The sequence below is a fragment of the Anoplopoma fimbria genome, chromosome 5 (assembly GCF_027596085.1).
Source record: "Anoplopoma fimbria isolate UVic2021 breed Golden Eagle Sablefish chromosome 5, Afim_UVic_2022, whole genome shotgun sequence".
Classification (NCBI taxonomy): domain Eukaryota; kingdom Metazoa; phylum Chordata; class Actinopteri; order Perciformes; family Anoplopomatidae; genus Anoplopoma; species Anoplopoma fimbria.
In genome coordinates, this window is record NC_072453.1 from 3,430,556 (window position 1) to 3,453,545 (window position 22,990).

At 40.9% G+C, this 22,990-nt stretch overlaps 1 protein-coding gene across 1 annotated transcript; it reads left to right on the forward strand.

Moving 5' to 3' along the window:
* Positions 1-225: 225 nt before the first annotated feature.
* On the forward strand, positions 226-16,219 carry frmpd2 (FERM and PDZ domain containing 2). The gene is made up of 29 exons (XM_054599354.1): positions 226-346; positions 423-586; positions 1,138-1,203; positions 1,296-1,475; positions 1,646-1,721; positions 2,221-2,308; positions 2,632-2,788; positions 2,899-2,970; positions 3,142-3,316; positions 3,582-3,714; positions 3,799-3,937; positions 4,124-4,276; positions 4,385-4,570; positions 4,682-4,841; positions 4,988-5,156; positions 5,315-5,415; positions 5,534-5,614; positions 6,204-6,311; positions 6,731-6,847; positions 7,909-8,090; positions 8,402-8,500; positions 8,844-8,937; positions 9,570-9,655; positions 10,516-10,705; positions 12,644-12,858; positions 14,131-14,197; positions 14,597-14,805; positions 15,245-15,335; positions 16,135-16,219. The coding sequence occupies exons 1-27, from the start codon at positions 226-228 to the stop codon at positions 14,632-14,634; spliced, it is 3,417 nt and encodes a 1,138-aa protein (XP_054455329.1). The 3' UTR covers positions 14,635-14,805; positions 15,245-15,335; positions 16,135-16,219.
* The last annotated feature ends 6,771 nt before the right edge of the window (positions 16,220-22,990 follow it).

The window sequence follows — 22,990 nt, forward strand, 5'->3', positions numbered from 1 at the left end:
TTCAGCCTGTTTGTTAAGACATGACACAACTCCTCCTGTAATGAACCTTATAGTGGTATGCAACAGTGTTAATCCAACAGGTATTACTATTAAGAAACTATTGCTTTTTAATGTAGATAAATAGTGCAATTTATGTACAGTACAGAAACACTTACCTATTCCCCACACATAATACAGACCTGCAGCCATGAGTGTGTGTCTCTGTTGTGTGTTTGTCCCAGCAGGATGGGTACATTTGTGACCCTGGCAGAAGTGTTGGAGGCCCGGGGTTCAAAACTGGATGAGGATGAGGTCTGGTGTCTGCTGCTCGCCACCACTGAGGCCTTACTGGCCATTTCCAAAAAAGGTAACCAAATAGCGCAACGGAAAGAACGAGAATGAGTTGGTTGATGTCACTAGTTTGTGTTGTCCTTTCTGTTCAGGTTCAGGCAACATGTGCAGTGTGCTGAGCCCTGGCTCGGTGCTGCTGTCAGCCAATGGGAGTCTGGCCTTCAAGAGCTGCGCCCGATACGAAGACGTGGCCTCCTTCACAGCTCCTGAGATCCAGCAGGGTCATACTGCCTCCACCAGGACTGCAGCCGAAAAGGTTCGGAAAAACTTGCGCTTGTTGTGAGGACATTTGCTACAAAATGTCACGATGTAGACAAGTGGTTTCAAACCAAGGGGTCGGAACCCCGAAAAAGAGTCACAAGATAAATCTGAAGCGTCATTAGATGATTAATGGGATAGGGAAGGATCCAAAACTTGCATTCTTTTTCTTTAAATGTCACTGCTAATTTGTTGTGAACTACTGTGTAGTTTTGATACTTTAGGCTTGTGGAGAAAAGGCCTTTATTTTAAGAGGTCACAAGTTAAAAAGTTTGACCACAGGACCACCATGAAATATGAAGAAATGAGGTCCATATAACTTGCTATTTTTAATTAGTCTAAAGTATCATTATATAGCGCTTTGCTTGATAAGGAGTAATATCCCATGTATCCTGATTTTTAATTGTCCAAAGATTGTGTGTGAAATTAACTTTAATCACACCAGTAAATCAGTTAATGGGTGAGCTCCGCACATAAAGCAGCAACCTTATATTACTGTTTGAGCAGAAATGACCGTCTGACTCATTTCCTTGTCACTGCTGTTCTCAGATGGTTGTGTACTCGCTGGGGATGACTCTTTATTGGTGTGTTGATTATCATCTACCTCAAAACCAGGTACTTTCCTCCCTCTTTAATCTCTTGCTCAAACTCATTCTTGCATATTCTTAGTGGTTGGGATATCAGCAATTTTTGCACTTTCATCCCAGCCCGTCCAGCTGAGTGCAGAGCTGGAGGGTTTGCTGTTGAGCATGTGCGAGGACATGGTGATCAGGCGGACCGACCTGCTGACGGTGCTGGAGACCTGCGAGCTCCACCACAGGGCCTCCATGCTGCCTCCTGCCGATCGGCTCGTCAGGCAGCTGGTAGAAGATGTCTACAGAAACTCAGTAAGTGGGTGGATGAGTGGATGGTGTTGGTTTGGTTTCAGCTGCTTAGGGGAGGAGATCCTGTTTGGATTTGAGATGTTTTATTATATTTTTTATAATTTTTGTTGAGTTTACTGATTGCACCAACTCTGCACTTGTTTCCTTGACCTAGACAAGTGATGTTTTCGCAGGTTGATCATGTGTCCATGGCTGAAAATGGATCCTGGCTAACAGACCGCAGTCAAATGATCAGGGACAGATTACACAGTAAGAAACTGATCCCATTTTAAGTCCAACTGAAATCAAATTGCATTTTTTTCCCCATTTTTTCTGTCTGCGGCCGCATTCATATCTCTGCTCTGGAAACCACTTGTCCTTAGTTTTCCTTGAGAAAAAAAATCTAAAACCAAAGGGAGAATAGAACCCACGTTAGCTTTCGTGCTAAAGTCTCCTTCTTGTCTAACTTAAAAAACATAAACACACACTTTTTGTCCTGCGACTTAACTTGTTGTACGACAAAAAGGAATGAATGAATGTGATTTCACTTTAAAGCAATAGTTCAGCATTTTAGGAAATATGCTATTTTTACTTTCATTGCAGAGTTAGATGAGAAGATTGATACCAATCTCAGACGTGAAGGTTGTAACAATCTTCTCATCTAACTCAGCAAAAAAAACTGTCAAGATGTGTTTAATGCCAACTGTGGATGCCATAATATTGGCATGTGATACAAAATGCAAGTACTACATACCAATTTGTTTTTCAGGTGGCTCTTTTAGTAACTCAACATGGGTGCTGAATAAGAAGATTTCTAGAACATTCTCCGGAGCATCTTATCAATGCGAGCCCACAGGGTATGAAGCATTACACACCTTATAACAGAGGAAGTTTTTTTTGCACATAAGACATTTTCATTGACCGATTTAAAGGGTTGAAGCAACAGTAAGAAGACGCAGTACAAACATATGGTGTTTACCTGAAAACCAATCAAATTCAAGTCAAGTTTGACATGTTGCTGAAATGATAAAAGCAATAAGACAAAGTTTATAGACTGTACTAGAAAGAAAAAAAAACCCAGAGGAGAAGGAAAATAATTGTTTGATGTTTGAGCCATCGTTTCATGAGTGATAGATCTCGACTCCCATCGGACTGAGAATGGAAAACTCATTTTTCCCAGGATTCCCTCGGGAGGACAACAAAGGCAGAGTTACAGCAGCTGGCAGCAGCTGAACCGCAACCCCTGTTGTCCGTATATGGATGGTAATCGCAAATCCATCTCAAGATCCCTCGCACATTTCGAATCCACGATGTGTCTCAGTGACAAGAAAGTAAAGGTGAGCCGGGTTATTATATCAAGTTATATAATATGATAACAGTACTAACATAATATAGCATCACATCTTTCATCAAAACCTTGTTTTTTATGATTCGTCCTCTGTTGCAGGACATGGGTCCTGAGTTTATTAGAATGTTAGATGAGCCGCCGGTTGTCTTGGAGCTGCCTGGATCCATTGTGGTGAGTTCTGAAAAATAGAAATGCAGTTGCCAGAGTCGCTGTGAGAGTTTGAAGAGATTGATATTGGTTTGAAGGGGCATCTTCTGAACATATTCAGCAAACCATCTGATATAATAAAAAAATAATTCAAATTCTATTCTCAAAAAAAGATAATTTTATCCCTTTTCGTAGTCAAAGAAAGGGATATCTCCAATGACTCAGAGAGAGCTGAGTGTGGTGATGCTGAACGGCCAGAGCATCCTGGTAAAGTGTGAGGTGAAATCCAGAGGAGGGGACGTCTTTGACATGATCTCGGCTCACTCCAACCTGGTGGAACATTTCTACTTTGGCCTTGCTTATATTGACGGTAAAGAGGTTTAAAATAATTGAGTTAGGGAGTCTTTCTAAAGGGCTCTGTTTTTGTCTGATGGTAGCATGTTTGTAGCGGTTTATCTGAACACTACAGTATTTTGAGGTTATTAAGGTGGTGTAATTTGTTGATACGTTACATCCTGTTGGGAAAACATGCACACACCAAAAAGCCTGTTGGCTGTGGTGTAGGTAGATTAGAAGTCATACATTATTTCTGTCAACTCGTATTTTTTTTGTTCTTTTCTCTTTTCTCTGGACAGATAATGAGTTTTTCTTTTTGGACAATGACACCAAGATTTCCAAATTTGCTCCAGATAGCTGGAAGAAAGTGCCTTCAACCACCTTTGTCCTTTTCTTCAGGATACAATTTTTTGTCAATGATATTTCTCTTTTGTAAGTATTGCCCTTTCTTGTGTTACTACAAAGAAAAAGCTACAAAATGTGAAACCTTTAAATGTGTGCATTCTTCTCTATCAGGCACAAGCAGACCCGCCACCAGTATTACCTCCAGCTCAGGAGAGACCTTTTGGAGGACCGGCTGTCCTGCCATGAGGAGACAGCTCTGTACCTGGGAGCTCTGGCCCTGCAGACGGAGTGTGGAGACTGCATGTCAGAGGTTGTGCACCACAAATTTGAACAAAATATATCAAATGAATCCAACAAAAATATATATAAAAAAATGCCACAAACCAAACGGCATTTTAGACATATAATGTGACTGTCTCTGCAATGTTATAGTATAAATATCAGAAAGCAATGATCAAGTTTCTCTAAATGAAAGGATTTGATCTGTTCTGTTTAGGTGTACGGTAGAAACTACTACCGCCCTGACCAGTACGTCTCCAAGAGAGTGATGGAAAAACGTGCCTTGCCTCACATTCAGGGGGAACTGCTACGACTTCACACCAACAACGCTCAGATGCTCACCGACGAGTCAGAGCTCGAGTTCCTCAAGGTGGCAAAACAGTCAAATTTGATTATAGAAAATTCACATCTAGTGGTACAACTATGACTACCATTAATAACGTATTAAGCACAATTACCACTCTGTTTGTCCCTTAAGGTGTGTCAACAGTTGCCTGAATACGGCGTTTTGTTCCACCGTGTGATTCGTGAGAAAAAGCCTTTAGAAGGAGAGGTCATGCTGGGGGTTTGTGCCAAAGGAGTCATCGTCTTCGAGGTTAAAAATGGCTGCCGGTCTACCAGTCAGACTTTCTACTGGAGGGAGGCAGCAACCATCTCCTCTAACGTGAGTAGTGTGATAGTGATTTAATACCCAGAAAATGTGGATGGTAGTGACATTTTTGTTATATTTCTGTGCGTGGTATTCCCTAAAAACATTTCCTTCATGTTCCTGCAGAGGCGTAAATTTGTGGTAGAGAGCCGTGTCAGCAAGAAGAAGCACACCTTCATCGTAGAGAGATCGAAGATAGCCAAATATCTGTGTAACCTCTGCTCAGCCCAACACAAGTTCAACAACGAGATGAGCTCACGCCAGCTCAGCCACAGCCTGGTCTTAGGTCAGTTGCTGCACCACGACCATTGCCAAAGTCAAACTTTTTGAGTTGAAGAACTCGCCGAGGGTTGTTTCTATTTTCTGCGGACCTCAGAAGACATAATTGAAAGACTAACCAACCCTTCCATGTTTTCTTCTCTTTTCCTCCAGAGGAGAACATCTTGCAGTACGCTGCAGTGTGTCGCGCTCAGAGCAGCCGGCTCAAGTCCACGTCCTGTTTGGAGATGCCACAGGATGACAGTGGACTGAACAAACTGTGTGATGACGTCACAGCCAGGATCGAGGCGCGCCTCAAACAGCAGCACCTCAATGAGCAGAGGTACGTAGTCATCTAGCGGTTCATGCTAATTTCACTTCTTCTTCTGCTTAATCCAAACATACAGCAGCAAAAAAAAAGCACTTCCTGTTCTCAGAGGACAGAATTGCGTAATGACTCTATCACTATTATCACATTGGTTTTCTGTGTTTCTTCTGCAGTAACTGCTCCAACAGTCAGCGCAGCAGCACTGGTTTACGCTCCCCAGCCTGTTCTCAGAGGAGCGGATCCGAAGCGCCTTCTGGCTCCCCAGCAGCCACAGGTACAGCCGAGCACACTGCTGGTTGTCTCTGCCTGATGGCCTAAAAACAATCAATACGATCAGCAACTTCGTCTCTGCAACTTCTTCTTTACGTGCTATTCTGCTTTGTGTCTTACAGAAACCCCAACAAAACATGGGTTGTCGTCAGAAAGAGAAGTCATATGTGTTAACTTAAAGAAAGACCCAAAGCTTGGCCTGGGTAAGCTGATCACACAACAGAGAAGATTGATATGACCCCTAGAGGAATTGTTGAGATTTTGAATGAACTGTGTAAAAATGAATTAGTCTACCAGTACGACCAGTAGGCGATTTGTTGATTCTTAACAGGGGGGAAGGTGCTGGTTTGTTTCGTTCACCTGCGACTAGCAATCCATCCAATGAACGAAACAAAAGTCGTCTGTGACTTCAGCAGTTAGGCCACGGACATTTAAGAGCCCATAGATTCCATCATGCACAAACCTCAGGCAGATGAAGGACCAATGAGTCAGGCAGACTAGACTAACATATCCAACTAAACTACCCCTCTGCCACTGCACTCTCTCTGCTACTAGGGGATGGAGAAGGGGGACGGCAGATTTACATGGCAAGCATTTTGGTAATTTTGCTACAAATGGGACGACATCCATTCCATCCCTTACAGTTATTTTCACTGTTAGATCATGTAAGCATTCTGAGAGTAATTATGTTAAGTGATGAATAAGTCAAAATCTTACAGAAAAGCCTGTGGAGGGCTCTCTCTTCTTTTAAATAGGTCTCACTCAACACATCTGTGGTTTGCGTTCATACAGGTGTAGTGATAGTGGGAGAAGACACCGTGGGCCACTATGACTTGGGTATCTTTGTTGCTTCCATCGTGCCTGGTGGACCCGCTGATAAGGATGGACGCATCCGACCAGGTAGAGAATCATGTTGAAATTTTTACTTCCTTAGCAACACTGTCTTCAATGTATTACTGAGGTTCCATTTTTGTAGAGCTCTGCTTTTCCATTTAGAAATCACACTTATCCTAGGGATTTGCCCTTATCAGTTCTAATTTGAATGGTGGATACCTAATTTTGGTGCAGATCCCTCACATATGTTCAATTATCTGGTTGATAAGCGTGTGTCTTTTAAATTTATCCAGAATCATCCTCTGTTTTTAAGGAAATGTGTAGCGGTAAAGTGTAAAGGAGGGCGTAGAGGGAATGGGAGGTGTCTGTTTGATAAGGTCACAGGCCTTAGGGGTCACACAGGGGTTCAGAGGTGGTGAGTGAGGTCTTCAAACCTCCACTGTTACCGGACACTGGCACCATTTTAATGTGACCTTTGCCCGCAGGTGGTCGTCTGATCTCTCTGAACCACATCAGCCTGGAGGGCGTCACCTTCAGCAAGGCAGCAGAGGTCATGCAGAGCAGCCCTGAGGAGGTGCAGCTCATAATCTCACAGCCAAAAGGTGCTCAGTGTGTGTGGTTACTGTATGTGTGTAATCATACTTTGGCTGTGACCCCTGCCCTGCTTTGTTTGCGTGTGATGTTGGTTTAGTAGATGGTTGGCTTAGTTGAGTTAGTAACTTACTGATGCACCTGTTCTGAATTACTAACATGTGAAAATATGTTCTTCTTTGTGCAGCAAAGTGTCATTTATGTGGTTAGCATGCCTCCCTGGGTGCATTGCGTTGCCCTCTATTTGTCATATGTGATAATATGTAGAACCTTTTAGTGTGTTTTTTTAACATCATCATCCCACTTGTTTGTATTTGTGCAAAATGTAAGTTTTTGTTGAGTCATCTTGTTTGAAGGGGTGTAAACAGATTCCTTCCTCCAACTCTCATCATACTGCACAGTTAAAGTTTCTGACCATTCTGATGTTAAAACACATTATATTCCAAGTGTTAGCAAAGTGTTCTATCTATCTGTCATCTCTTTACATTTTAAATGATAAAACAGCATAAATCACAATGTTTTTACTTATGTCACAACAAATATAGTGGTGCTAACGAGACAAAATTACATTTCAAATACGCTTATATGCATTCTTGCCGAGATCTAGATGAGAATATACACACAACTCTTGTGTCTGTATATTAAATATGAAGCTAAGGCCAGCAGATGTTAGCTTAGCTTAGCATAACATCTGGAAGAAGCTGCACACAAACTAGGTGTAAACAAGCTGTTTGCCCCCATGTTCAGTCTCATTGCTAAGCTATGCTAACTGGCTACTGGACTTCTTAAGGGGACAAAGTACCCCATCAGAGGTGCTTTTTGGAGTGTCAAATAGCTTTGGAACCCCCCCCCCCCCCCAACACAAACACACACACACACACACACACACACACACACACACACACACACACACACACACACACACACACACACAGACACAAAGGGGGGCTGCATACTTTACAAAGTCAATATTCTGGCAGTGAATACATTTTTTTCTCCAAAATGTCCACCATTACATTTAATAAGTATTTTGAGATATAACATTAACTGGCTCTGTTGTTGTTATCCACAGTGGGCCTCAGTCCCAACAATGTGCGCTCTCCTGTGTTGCGGAATTACGAGTCTCAGACCACATTGATGACGGACGTCCGATCAGTGGACGACGGTTTAGATGAGATTGTTTCTGTCGTGATGACGCCGAAGACCGACAACCGACTTCACGTCCCCCCTGAAGTGCGAGTCCTCGGTGCACAGGTAGAATCATGGTGACAGTTTAGGTGATTTTGTTGCTGTGTCTTTATTTATAATCCCCAAAAGGATCTTTTAGTAATCTACAACCTATTAGATCCCATATAGGCGAAATAAATGTCAGCAATATAACATACTGTACTTCCTACAAGTAGGAAGTCTTTTTTTTTTTATTAAATGCTGGTGATTTTGTACTTGTGACTTTAGATATCTGCCATTAATCTGTATGGAAGCATGGATCAGTGGGTGTGTATGCAGTTGGACATATAGACAGGACCTCTGTATGTGAGTTTTATTTCTGTCTGTGATGGTTTCAGGACAGCTGCTCTCTGTCTGTCCCTCTGAACTGTGTGAGGCCTGAGGAGATCACTGTGGAGCTCAGAAAGATATCAGGAAGTTTGGGCCTCAGCATCGCTGTAAGTTTATGAAACACGTGAATTGTAGAGAATTTACTCCAGGCCGAAATGATATATCACCGACATTGCCAACATGTGAAATAGGGGGGGAAAAGGATACCTTTCTGTTTTCAGTAGAAGAAAAAGAAGAGAAAATGAGCAGTCAGGCAGTGTAATAAGAACAGAAACTAATTTATACCACTGGGTCACAAATCTGCTCTTCTCAATCTGATTACCATCTGACAAGGTTATAGAGTGAGAGCGATTGGTCCATGTTACCTCACTCACACCGATCACCCCAGCACTATACTATCAGTATATCACAGATATGGTATGAATAACAGTTTCATCGTTAATCATTCAGGGTGGTGTCAACACTAACCTTCCCAATGGAGGAATCTACATAAGAAGCCTTGTTCCGGGAGGGGCTGCTGAGAGAGACGGACGAGTACATTCAGGTAAAGCAGCTAGATATCAACATGATGGAGAAAAATCGTATCAAACTGGTTTATTAATGGTTTATTTAATCTGTTTACTGTGAAGTCAAGCTTCCCCAGTGAGGAAATGTATTGATTCCTTTGACACTTTCTGAATTTGATAGTGATAAAGCTCTGAGCACAGGATTATTGGAAGGGTATATGTGTATAATTTTTTTTTTTTTAAAGTTGACCAAAGAAAACAATTGCAATTTACAGGCATACAATAATGAATAGCATATTACACATTATATTCAGATGAAGTTGTAAATAGGTAAACAGGGAGAAAATGTGGGGTACAAACTATGTAATGTTATCTCAATTGCTTTCTTGAGTAAAATGAAATGAGAACATACAGCAATTAATTAAATGGAACACATTAGATTTATTTTTAGGAATCTTCCCTAGAGCAATAACAGCTCCCAGAGTGGATAAACAACACTCACTTTAACACCATGTCTCTAAAATGTATCACACATTAAGATTGGGAAATTTGGTGTTTACATTTTGGCATTAAGTTGATGATTTCAAGAGATTAGGAGTAAAAAATTGGAAGAAAGAGGAGAGAATAATTAATCTGTTTCTTTATTTGTCTCAAACTTTCTATGTTACAGGTGACAGAATGTTAGAGGTGGATGGGATTAGCTTCCAGCGCTTCACCTACCAGCAGGCTGTGGAGTGTCTGAGTAAAACTGGGGAGGTAAGGCACGACATGTGACTAATGTTATATTAGGTCAGTGTGAGAATCCCATTAGAGACCAATGATTATCTATATACGCTGATGCTGATGATCCTTATCTACAGGATGGATTGGCACGAAAGTTTTAAGCACATTTATGGGGCTGAGAGGATGAATTTTGATGACAACCTGACTTTTCCTCTAGCGCCACCATGAAGATTTTAATATATGGCTTCAAGTTAAATGTCTCAACATTGCCAAAGAATTTGTACGTTGATGTCCCAACAGGATAAATTGTAATCAAATTGGCGATCCCTTAAGTTTCCTCTCTTCATCAGGTCAAAATTGTAAATGTCCAAACCTTAGGTTTCATCGGTAATTCATCAGAGTTTTGTGCTGATTAGCAAATATTAGCATGCTAACATTATACCTGGTAATGACAGCATTGTCATTCTGAGCCTGGGCTTGCCCCTCCTGACTAGGCTGACTCTTACCCCTCACAATCATCAAATTGGCTTTGCCACAGGGATACTTGCATCTGACTAAAAAAAAATAGGCACAAACTGCAACATGTTCTTGGTGCGTTTGTGCTGTAATAACATTAGCACAACTTTTTTTTATTAGATCCTGAGACTAGGCAGAAAGCTGTTGTAAGTGATGCCCAACTCACAGTGCTATCAGCAGTCGCAATCCATTATTTTTTCATTTTGGCATTAGCCTTGTTATTGTTACTTCTACTTGTTACTATTCTGTCGTAGCCATATATTTCATTTCTCCCAACCACACCCTTCTCTTGTCCTCTCCCACTCCTTCATAAAACTTGTATCTCTTGTTGTGTGCATCCCGATCTCATTCTCATGTCTCCCTTTCCTCTTTTCTAGCTGGTAACCTTGGTTGTGGAAAGGGTGAACCTACCCAGGTTTTCTCACAGCTCAGAAACCATCAGCAGTGTTTCCAATCAGAGCATCAGCCCTGCTACCAGCCCGCTGAGGGACAACAGCTGCTCGTCCAACAGTACTGCTCCGAACAATATCTCTGACCGACCCAGGGACTACAGCTTCGTCACTGACGGTAGGGGAACTCAGTTTAGATTTGGTCCAATGGAACTTGAAGTTAGCTGCACAATAAGTGCCTTAAAAAAATAAGAAAGCCCAGGATCTCTTTCTGGGAGGTGCACAGAAGTATTTGCTGAGAGCATTTGGGCTCTTGCCAACTTCCCATTATGAATACAACTTTGCCAGTTGATCGATCTGCAGGTCCCTCAGGTTGTTCCAAATCCTTACAATACTGAGGAAGAACCTGTGTGAGAGAGCCTGTTGACTCTAAGCTGTTTTGTGCTTTAATTGCCAACCAGGCTAGTCTGGCTGCTTCAAGGTGAACCTTCACACACTTCCTTTTCTTCATCCTGATCTTCCTTTCTGACCCTGACCTTCCCACTTCTTATCCGCCTGTCCTCCCTTATCCTCCGGCCTGTCCTCCTATATCTGTCAGTCTACATGCCTTCTCTTTCCTCTCACACGCAGGGAGATTACATGTTTCAACATGATACAGAGTCATTATATTATATTGGCACACAACAGGAGACATGTGATGCCAAAAAAGCCAATGTCTGATGACACCTAAACCATCACAATGTCAATCTTACCCATTTCGGTTGTTGTGTTGTTGCTCATTTATGTATGCATCTGTTACTTAAAGATATTTCTGAATTAAAAAATTCTATCGATCAAAATGATGTGATAATTGGTTTTACTGTTGCCTTTCATCATGTCTACGGAAGGATGAAGAGGACATGCAAGTAAAGATTTCTTTATCTTGACTGTGATTTTTGCCTTGAGCCTTGATTTCATGTTTTGACAAAATATTTAATCTGTGCAGGTAATCTGTTCTCGGATTTTATTTTGAGTTGACCCACTTTTAACTTTTTCAAACCGTACTTTGTGATAAAAAATCGAGGCCAACTACTGCAAAAAACAGATTAAAGGAATAGTAAAACATTTTGAAAAATAGTTTGTGTTTTCTTGTTGAGCGTTACCTGAAAAGATCAATACTACTTTTATATCTATCTGGTAAATGTACTTCTATAACCAGCCGCTAGTTAGCTTAGTTTAGCACAAAGACATGAACCGGGGGAGACAGGTAGCCTGGCTGTGTCAAAAGGTTACAAAACCTGCTCACCAACACCTCTAAAGCTCACTTATTAACATGCTATATCACATTTGTTTAGTCCATACAAAAACCAAAAGGTAAAAGCAACAAGCAGCAGTTTTACAGGTTTTACTGGTTGGCTGGGCTAGCTGTCTCCGAACTTTATGCTAATCAGCTAATGGCTATACCTTACATTTACTATACACATATGTGAGAGGTATTGATTTTGCAATTCTAAGTAAGAAAGTGAATAAGAATATATATAATATAAGTCCCTAAATGTATAGAAAATAAATAATAATTCCATAGCGTCCTGCCTACAAGGCAGACAACTCGAGTCTGCTGACACGATACTCTCATTGACTACATGTCAGTGTAAGCCATCAGTGCTCTGTTCACTCTTTAGCTTCGTCATGTCTCCTGCTGGATTCCTCTCCTGAAAACAAAGCTGTTAACTATTGCACTTACATCCAGTGCTGCTGTTGTCCATAAGCATTTCAAAAGACACCTACCACCATATAGCATCCACCTGTAGGCTAATTCCCCAGTGGTAAAATGAATATCTCCCAACTTCCAGTTTTGGTGCATCTGTGTGGGGGCGTGACGAGGTCCGACACAAGACACTGAATATCAAATCTGCCTTAATTTTTGCATTCTTTTTTAGTTTGTATTAAAGTTTAAATCGCCGAACAATTGATTAAAAATAAACATAATCTAATCATCTTTTTCTTTCCATCCCTCCACCATTCCCTTCCACCTCCTCTTTCCTACTTTAACTCCTGACCTCCATACGCCTACACCGTTTTTTCACCTCCTCATTATCCTATTACTGCCACTGTCCTCCCACTCCCAAACCCTCAGACAACACCCATGAAGTGACACTGACTAAGAGTGCCAACGGCCTGGGCTTCAGCTTCTTAATGTGCGAGCTGGATCCGCCCACTCGGGACTTTGGCAGCCTAGTTCGGATAAAGCAGCTTTTCCCCGGCCAGCCAGCCCAGCTGAGCGGCAGGATTCAGGAAGGAGATGTCCTGTTGGCAATCAATGGCCAGTCACTCAAGGAGCTGTCCTATCCAGTATGTGCAGAAAATTAAGTTGATTCATTTATCCTTACTAATCTCATTAGTAATCCTTGATTTGCTTTTGAGTAATGGACTGTTCTTTACTTTATTTGATAGCATTTGCATGATTATGTTTCAGTTTGACACATGATTGTAAAAGAGTTCCATTTAAGGGTTTGTGTTGAAAACAAATATTGGTGTCCCTCTGTAATATGACGAGTATGATGGAGTTACAGTTTATGATTATACGCAATTATTGCAGAATACATCAGTACTGCATTGTTTGTCTATGGAAGGCCTTTAACCTAAACTGGTTAAATATTCTGACCATATTGCACATCTACTTAACACATGGAAATATATCATGTCTACTTTTAGTAGACATGATATATTATTATTGTTAGCTGTTTTGCTTTCATGATGGTCAAAATGTTGTTTTGAGGAAAATCTAAATATTGAGGAATACTGATGTATTGCTGTGTACTTTTTTGTTATCACTTGGCATGAAAATGGTGAGTTTACTCAAGTACTGTTCTTAAGTATAAATTTGAAATACTTTTACTTGAGGATTTCCAATTTATTCAATTTTATACTTCTACATCTCAGAGGCAAATATTGCACTTTTTACTCCACTACATTTTTCAGGCGGCTTTAGCTACTATTTCAGATTGAAATTTTTCATCCCCCTTCCTTTCCAGTGAAAATCGTGTATTTCCAGATTTGCGGATTTTGAATATGATTTTTTATTTTAAAAAACTGAAGGAGGAGGTGTTCCTTTATGTGTTTAGAAAATGATCGTACTTCTTAAGCTTTATAAACAATTTAAAAGCCGTCTCTGATAATTTGGAAAACGCATTGTCACAAAGCTATAAACAGGGCTGTTTTTCTGAGCACATGAAAAGTTGACTTATTAAAAAAATGTAGTTCTTTCAAGACAGCAATGTTATGATGATCTTATAGACCATGATGTATTGCTGTAGATTAAATAACCCAACAGTTTATAAAGTAGTTATTACTAACACAACTTTACACATCTACAACAATAAAATGTAACATTTAATGCAGAAGTAATATTAATCCAGAAGCATCATATATTATAGTAAAACACTGACAGTGAGCATTAAACTGTACAATGAGTTATTTTACTTTTAATCACTTGGGTTATATTGTGCTGAGAACACTAACTTACTTTTACTTCATTAATATTTTGAATGTGAGAATTGCACTTGTTATGTAGCATTTTCTAAGAGTGGTATTGCTGTTAAAAGTTCTCTCCTCTGTCTGTAGAGGGTGCTGAAGCTGTTCAAGACTTCCCCGCTTGAGGTCCGACTGACTCTCAGTCGGCCTGCACCAGGTACACACAAACACACACACGCATTCAATTATAAGACAATGGGCCCCTAGACACAGATACATCCCAACTCACTCACTGAAATAACCATTACTCTTATGCTGAACAACTTCTTCCTATAAACACAATAACTCTCATAACATAACAGGTTAACATTAAATGTCACTCAGTCCGTTACACAAGTTTTTTTTGGTCTCGTTAAAGTCTCTTTGTGTCTCTTTGTGGTTGTTTTTAGTTTATTTTTCTGCTGAGCCCCTTGAGGGACATTTTGTAGGTAAAGAAAGGCAAGGGGGCCCCTGTCACTTTGGGCTGCTGGCCCTGTACGCATTGAAACTGTAAAGCAATTTATCCACTGGCTAACACCCACCTAATTTCCTCACCCTGTTTGTCTGTTTTCTGTAGGGATCCTTCCTTCCATTGATCAGTTTACTGGCACATGAGTGATGTCACAGTGTCATACAGCACCAGCATCAAGGGATGTTGAGAAGCAACACTGTGCTTCCTGTTCAGTAAGGAGGTGGTGATGGAGATCCAGGAAAGACTGAACGATATGTGTGTTTGGATCAGTGCATTAAACTGATCTTACCAATGGACTCCGACACTGCTGAAAGGTCAGAATTGTTCCAAAGTGTGACATGACGTGATGTGATTCGACACAACACGTTGTAACTCTCTTGATGACCAGACAGTGGAGTTTTATTTATTAAGGGTTGTCATATCGGATTGTGTTTTCACCTCTTGTGATTGTCACAAACACTCCTCACCTCTTTTTAATGGAAGGACATTAGTCAAGAGGGAGAAACTGATGTTTCCAATCACCTCAAACACTGAAGCCAGGCACTAATATCTACTAAAGAAATCATGAAACAACATAGCACACATTGATATTTTACACGACATGCTGTGACATGACTTAATGTTACCCAATGTTGCATGATGGAACATGACACGGTGCTTCACCGCAAGATGTTGGATCTGAATCAGTGCTCACTGTTTGCTTTGTTTTGAGCTTCTACCTTATTTTGAGGTTTTGTTTTCTCTGTTTTCTAGGCATGCTGAAGAAACATTGACGTAGCAGGAGAGCAGAGAGATTGGAGGCTAAATGTGAATGGATTTGTGAAAGCAATACTAAAACAAAAATGTGAGTAACTGGATAATTAGGGAGCCTAATGGCATTATGAAACATGTTTAATATGTGCATGTTTATTTCCAGTTAAGTTGGTATTTGTGTCATAATGGCAAAATTGTTACCTATTGTGGAACAGCTAAAGAAGAGATTTTGAGTACTTTGCCAGGACTTTACTTGTCTGTCCATTTTCTAAATTTGTTTGTCAGCTATATCCAAACATAACCATTTTTGATCTTATACCCGTGCATCATTTCAGGTCAAATAACCTCTGCTTATAACTGTGGTTTGAGCCATCCTTTCATGTAAACTGCTGCTGTACAGCAACCTTATCTGTTATTACCAGTTCATCTCTGAGCCAGAAGGTGGCAGCATAGGGCCAAAAGTAACAACATTAGCATTCTTTGTATGGCAAACAGCAATCCCCAGTGCATTATATAACATTGAATTTATTGTAAACTTATTGATAACATATGATAAATTCAACAAAAGTAAGTAAACAATATTTACCCGGAATTTCAATGGATTTTTATTTAGACTCTCAAACTTATAAATAAAAAACTAATAAAACTGTCAAACTGTGTGGTGAAAGTAGAATAATGTATGATTGTTTACCCCTGTGTTGGGTACATGTCTGCAATGTTTGTTTATTTCAATGCTTCACCATTAATGTTTGGAATAAAAAAGGATAATAGAGCCACAAAAATAAACACCTCTAATGCCAAAATATAAAGACTAGAGCCTCACTTCTCAATTTAACAGCATTTCTTGGAAACAATGGTAATAGTGTGATTTTTTTCTTTCTCCTTCATAGGAAATCCAGAAGGGGCCTTTTATTGACACTAAAGAAGAAGAAGACAACTAAAGCCAATTGTAAAATAATTGTTGGTATAAATGTCGAGGACACAAAAAGTCCACAGACATGGAAAATATGATGCTTCTTGAATTGACAAAATTGTGAATGCCATTTCTCTACCATTAAAAGGAATTAACTTTTCTGTGTGTTGGCAACTTCTTCTGCTTTTGAGTCTCCCCCAGTTATTTTAGGCTCACATTATTATGTGTTCATATATACCACGAATACAAACCCTCATTTTCCCACAAAACAAAAGCGATTAAACTGAGTCTGACCTGAATATGGATGATCCACCAACAAACACTCATTTAGTATCTAGACGACCCGGGCAGTACACACACACACACACACACACACACCCACACACACACACACACACACACACACTCACCTCCCTGGGTGAGGAGCCAGTAATGGCCCCTCGTAAATAAGGGTTCCTATATTTCGGTGAAACTCAGTAGTGCATCTGGATCCCATCAGAGCTCGTGTTCCCTTTGCAAATGATCCCAAATGTTTCTAATTATGCCAGTGGAGTCGGCACGAGGCTGTGTGAGCTCTCTGTGTGTGTGTGTGTGTGTGTGTGTTTTGGTGTGCGTGTAATCGCCCTGACGGACACGCACACCCATACACTGGCCTCTGTTTATTCATGAACAGGGTAACAGAGATAGACAGCGCGGCCTTGACCTCCGCAGCCTCTGCTTAGGTCACTGCACGTGGAGATGACTGATGAGTGAAAGATGGGGGAGGAGATGGATTTCCTTGTCTGCTGACATCGCTGTCTTCCTGCTGTGCTCAAGTGATTTCCAACCAAAGGGTGGCTGAGGTTGCAGGATGTGTAGTGCAAAGATTGTTTTTCATGCAACCATATGTTGAGTATCTACAGTGAGAGAAAGGTATTGGTCTAATCACAGTGAAAAATACCTTCCTAACGTTTGTATTCATGCAACTTACATCTTGTAAGCCAACCGTTCAGTATGCAAGACCTGCATCATGTTTAATACATGTACATTGTTTGAGTCTAAGGGTGTGGATGACCCGTTTCACCGTGCATTTAGCATACAAACCGTGCTTATGTGATTGTTTGCACTCGCATTGTGTTGTTACAACCTCATAGGTGCGTGACTGCACACACCAGGGAACATTTTATTAAGTGCTAACAGAGCATTATGAACTTTTTCTCTGGTACCTCACCATAGATTAATATGCTGGAGCTGAGCCACTGTTAACTATGCCAAGTGTTGTGTTATGCTGTTAACAAAAAGCATGATTTTTTGAGAGGAGAGGAGAGCACCACCATTTGCTGGTTGACTGTTGTTGTTAGCTCCGCCAGAAGGATCATGCGGTCAGTCATGTGTGTGTGTGTGTGTGTGTGTGTGTGTGTGTGTGTGTGTGTGTGTGTGTGTGTGTGTGTGTGTGTGTGTGTGTGTGTGTGTGTGTGTGTGTGTGAGTGAGTGCTAACCTCTTTGTCCGTCCACACCTAATCTCGCATCTGCTACAGCAAACTGCCTGACATTTTGGGGTGACTTGCACTTTCTTAAGCTTATATTGCCTGTTCTATACTGCCATTGACTGCATGCTGACTCATCAATCTCTACAATTAAAAGGCAGCAGGTTATTGCCATGTCGAGGCATTCACATATACCAGTAATACAATTTGCATTATTGTTATACTCATTAAAGCTTCATTAAGCAACATTATTTGTACTGACCAATTGTAATGTGAAAGGGGTCGCTTGCAGTAAAGAGAATTATCATCAAACTCCACAATTCCCCTCAGCTTACAAGGGGCATCTTTCTGCTCATTGTTTTGGTTTTAAGACCAGCAACTTTATATATTTGGTTCAGCATTGAACTTGGATGGCTACGAAAGTTACAGTTCTTTGTAAGGGCAACAGTACACATAAAATGGCCGCTGCTCTGTCCATCATGCTGTGCTGATTTGAATGGCTATGTCTGTTTGTCCAACTCCAGTCAGATTCGGTAGCTGGGTAAAGTGGAGCATTAGCACCTCAAGAGCACAGTCGTTTTCTCATATGTTGGTGGAGAGTAAAACAGTTCAACAAGGAAAGTGAATATTGAACTTTAACCTTTTGTGTGGCCAGAAACATGACTCCAAATGCATACTGTATGTTTAAATAGGCAACCGATTGCGAACATTTTAGCTATATGAACTATATAGGATGATCATCTGCCAGATGTGGCAAAAAAAAATAAAAATTAACACTGCTTTAAAGATAAACCTAACCAATTATGTGTTACTCAAGATCATTTCTCAGTCCAAAACAATGTAACAAGCTTTGACTCCAGTGTGCCCTTAAACTCAGACAGTTATGGAGTGACACAGACAAACTTTGAGCACACATTCTGGGTGTGACAATTTCCTAGCCACATGCTGTGTTCAGTGGTACTGTGCATTGTAAGCATTTACAAAAAACAGTGTTATACAGTAACTGGAACTCAAACGTCTGACCTCGTCCTTACCTCGATGTTAGCAAGGAGACTGTGACATGTGAGAATCTGGCTCATATGAGAAACATATGAGAAATGTTGGCCATTGTTTCATACTGCCTCTCCAACACACGGATACGGATAAACATCTCTGCTCCTGAGTCACATGCTAGAGCTCCATGACCCCCAAAGTAACACGAAAACGCCACACAGACAAATGGGCACAGCGATGCAGTTTGGCAGGCCTCAATGCATTGTGAACGATTCACATTTTCCACTGCAGCCACCGTGACGCACGGCCCTGTCCAGAGGCAGAATTGGATGCTGGGTGATTGCATGCGTTGGGCTGTTTTGCCTCCATCTTTTGATGTCACCTCTCGCTCAGCAATTTCCCCAATTAAATTGATTGTGCTAATGTCTTAAGTGGACAGCCACGATTAAAGGTAAGCAATGTTGTTTTTAAAAAGGGCCTCAAATCCATCACTATGGCTGCGACGCCAAGCATATCCAGCGGCACAAACTCTGGGCTAGGAAAAAGTTTGAAATGTGAAGGGGAAATCATCAAATTTGACTTATTACTGGCGAATGGGAAAGGATATCCTAATTATAATTATGTCCTGACCAAGATGGTCGATATTTAAAAATGAAAACAATGATAATTGCGCATTTTAATGGTGCAGTCAGCCAAAGAATTCCACCTTTCTGGGGGAGACAAGACGGCGAAGGAGTCTGAAAAGGTAATTGAGGGGATGCCAGTGAAAAGGAGTCAAAAGCGAGCCCAATACATCTAATAGATGAATAGACTGAAGGAGTAAGTGTGTGTGCACACGATCACACTCTTTTAGGAAAAGAGAGAAAATCAAAGGAAATGGCAGAGTTATACAGCTAGCCCATGATGTGTCAACATTGTTCAGTGTGGGAGGTCGCCCCAGGGGAAAGCTGCCTAACACACAAGGGAGAAATTCAACAGCTCTTTCAACGGAAATCCTCATCATACATCTCCGCCGCTTCAGGAAAGCAAAACACAGCCTGACGAGAGGACCACGGAGCCCCGAGCTGAAGCCTGGGCTGCGGTTGTCTCAGTTTGTGAGGTGGAAAGGAAACGTGAAAGATTTACTCACTTTGACGACAGGAATCCAATACTTCATGTGTCAAAGCTCAGCAGAACGAGATACAGTATTTAAGTATTATTAAATGGTTAATTTGGCATGTTTTTACTTCCCCCATAATATGTCTGCCTGGGGCTGATAAGGCTTCTGGCTGATGCCAAAGATTCAGTGATTACTTCACACGATGAGATTTAAAGCTTTCCTGGTCTGTCTGAAGTAAATACTCATTTCCACCAAAAACAAAGGGTATGTGTGACCCCTGTAGAGGAATGGAGCAGGTTGCACAAGCTAGCGTGTTTGCAAGCTCTAATTTTGAATAGTTATAACTTGAATCTTTACTCTTTACTCACTAATATACAGTGGGGGAAATAATTATTTTTTGTAAGTTTGCCCACTGACAAAGAAATGAACGATCTATAATTGTTATGGTAGGCTTATTTTATCATTGAGAGACAGAATATCAAAAAAAAATCCAGAAAATCACATCATATAAAAGTTATAAATTGATTTGCATTTGATCGAGTGAAATAAGTATTTGATCCCCTAACAAAACATGACTCAGTACTTGGTGGAGAAACCGTTGTTGGCAAGCACAGAGGTCAGACGCTTCTTGTAGTTGGTCACCAGGTTTGCGCACATCTCAGGAGGGATTTTGGTCCACTCCTCTTTGCAGATCATCTCCAAATCCTGAAGGTTTCGAGGCTGTCGCTTGGCAACTCTAAACCTCAGCTCCCTCCACAGATTTTCTATGGGATTAAGGTCCGGAGACTGGCTAGGCCACTCCATGACCTTAATGTGCTTCTTCTTGAGCCACTCCTTTGTTGCCTTGGCCGTATGTTTTGGGTCATTGTCATGCTGGAAGACCCATCCACGACCCATTTTCAGTGTCCTGGCTGAGGGAAGGAGGTTGTTGCCCAGGATTTCACGGTACATGGCCCCGTCCATCCTCCCCTTGATGCGGTGAAGTCGTCCTGTCCCCTTAGCAGAGAAACACCCCCAAAGCATAATGTTTCCACCTCCATGCTTGACGGTGGGGATGGTGTCCTTGGGGTTATAATCAGCATTTCTCTTCCTCCAAACACGACGAGTCGAGTTGATGCCAAATAGCTCGATTTTGGTCTCATCTGACCACATTACCTTCTCCCAAGCCTTCTCTGAATCATTCAGGTGTTCTTTGGCAAACTTCAGACAGGCCTGTACATGTGCCTTCTTGAGCAGGGGGACCTTGCGGACGCTGCAGGATTTTAATCCATTACGACGTAGTGTGTTACCAATAGTTTTCTTGGTGACTGTGGTCCCAGCTGTCTTGAGATCATTAACAAGTTCCTCCCGTGTAGTTCTGGGCTGATCCCTCACCTTTCTCATGATCATCGATACCCCATGAGGAGAGATCTTGTGTGGAGCCCCAGACCGAGGGCGATTGATGGTCATTTTGTGTTTCTTCCATTTCCGAATAATCGTCAACCAACAGTTGTCTCCTTCTCACCAAGCTGCTTGCTTGCCGATGGTCTTGTAGCCCATTCCAGCCTTGTGCAGGTCTACAATAATTTCCTTGATGTCCTTAGACAGCTCTTTGGTCTTGCCCATGGTGGAGAAGTTGGAATCTGATTGATTGATTCTGTGGACAGGTGTCTTTTAAACAGGTAATGAATTGAGACAGATGTCTTTCATACAGGTAACAAGTTGAGATTCAGAGTACTTTCTTAAAGTGAAAGGACTAATCTAACCGTGTCTGTGGGAGCCAGAATTCTTGCTGGTTGGTAGGGGCTCAAATACTTATTTCACTCAATCAAATGCAAATCAATTTATAACTTTTATATGATGTGATTTTATAGATTCTTTTTTTTATATTCTGTCTCTCAATGATAAAATAAACCTACCATAACAATTATAGATCGTTCATTTCTTTGTCAGTGGGCAAACTTACAAAATCGGCAAGGGATCAAATAATTATTTCCCCCACTGTATGAGCCGGTCAAAGTGAGAAGGTGATGTGGATTATGGGCGACATATTTGACTTCACACATGGGCTGTGTCCATAATGTGTCCTCTGTAGTACACTATATTTACTGTCCCTCATTTGATTTCAGCATCCACAATCTGGGTGGGAATATTTTATCCATTATCTACTCAAAACTTCCACCATGGAAGACAAAGTAATGTCCATGGCATGTACTTTCAGATCTACATCTGACTGAACAGAAGGCTTTCAATCCAATCCTCCATGGGTTGCATTACAGTTTTTATTATTTATCAATGTATGTTTATTATATTCAGTGTTTATAATGAATTTTGGAAATTTTTGGGAGAAACAAATGCTAATTTGGACTGTAAATACCATAGCAGCAGCATCAAACCACAGATGAACGATCGGTCTACAGCGATGCACATTGTTAACTAGTGGTTTTGATAGTTTACTATTCTATGCAGGGCTGACTGCCTGCATAACAAGGCCAGGCAGTGTGGTAGTGCTGACTCTTGGGTGAGTATGGTTGAATAAGTGAGCGTTTGATCTGAGAGTACCAGGTGATCCTTCATAACGACACCAGTGTGTCTTGCAGGATGGAGGATGACACCATGTCGTCCTCCACTGAGATGGAGAGTTCAGTGAAGTGTAGTTTTTAGATGACAGCATGAAGTACTTCTTGATTGCATTGAGCTTCAAGAGACATGAGTTTAAAAAAAGGAATAGTTGAGTGTCATCAGCATATAAGTCTTATGGCTTCTTTCCACATCACTTGACTGCTGAGGTTTGGACAGCACAGTTAAGTTGAATTCAACCCAAAACTAAGTATTCATCAAGGATAGGTAGCAGATCCAATGCTTCAAGATGTATCACTTCCTACAAAAGTGCAACTTAAAGCCCCATCCTGCAGTGAAATGGCGCAAGTGCAGTTTCGTTCGAATTGGCAATACTGTGCTATGTACATAAACTGGTAGCTTGGCAGTGGACTGGCCAGTATCATAAATGTCACGTTCATGTATGAAAGATCCGAATTTATTGAATTTTCAGTCCGATGAACTATAGGATTTGACTCCATTAACTGATCTTTGTTTAACCAATGAGATTATTTCAGCTTCAAAGCAAAGTATAGCTAAAAGAAGATTGTTTTTTTAATCAATCCGTTAGCTATACCTAATCTAAATCATAGTTAGAGGTAATTAATTCTGTTAGTATATACAAATAAAAATGATTGAAAATATAATTACACAATATCATATAAGCTATAAAGTAATTTTTTGTTACTATTTTTCAA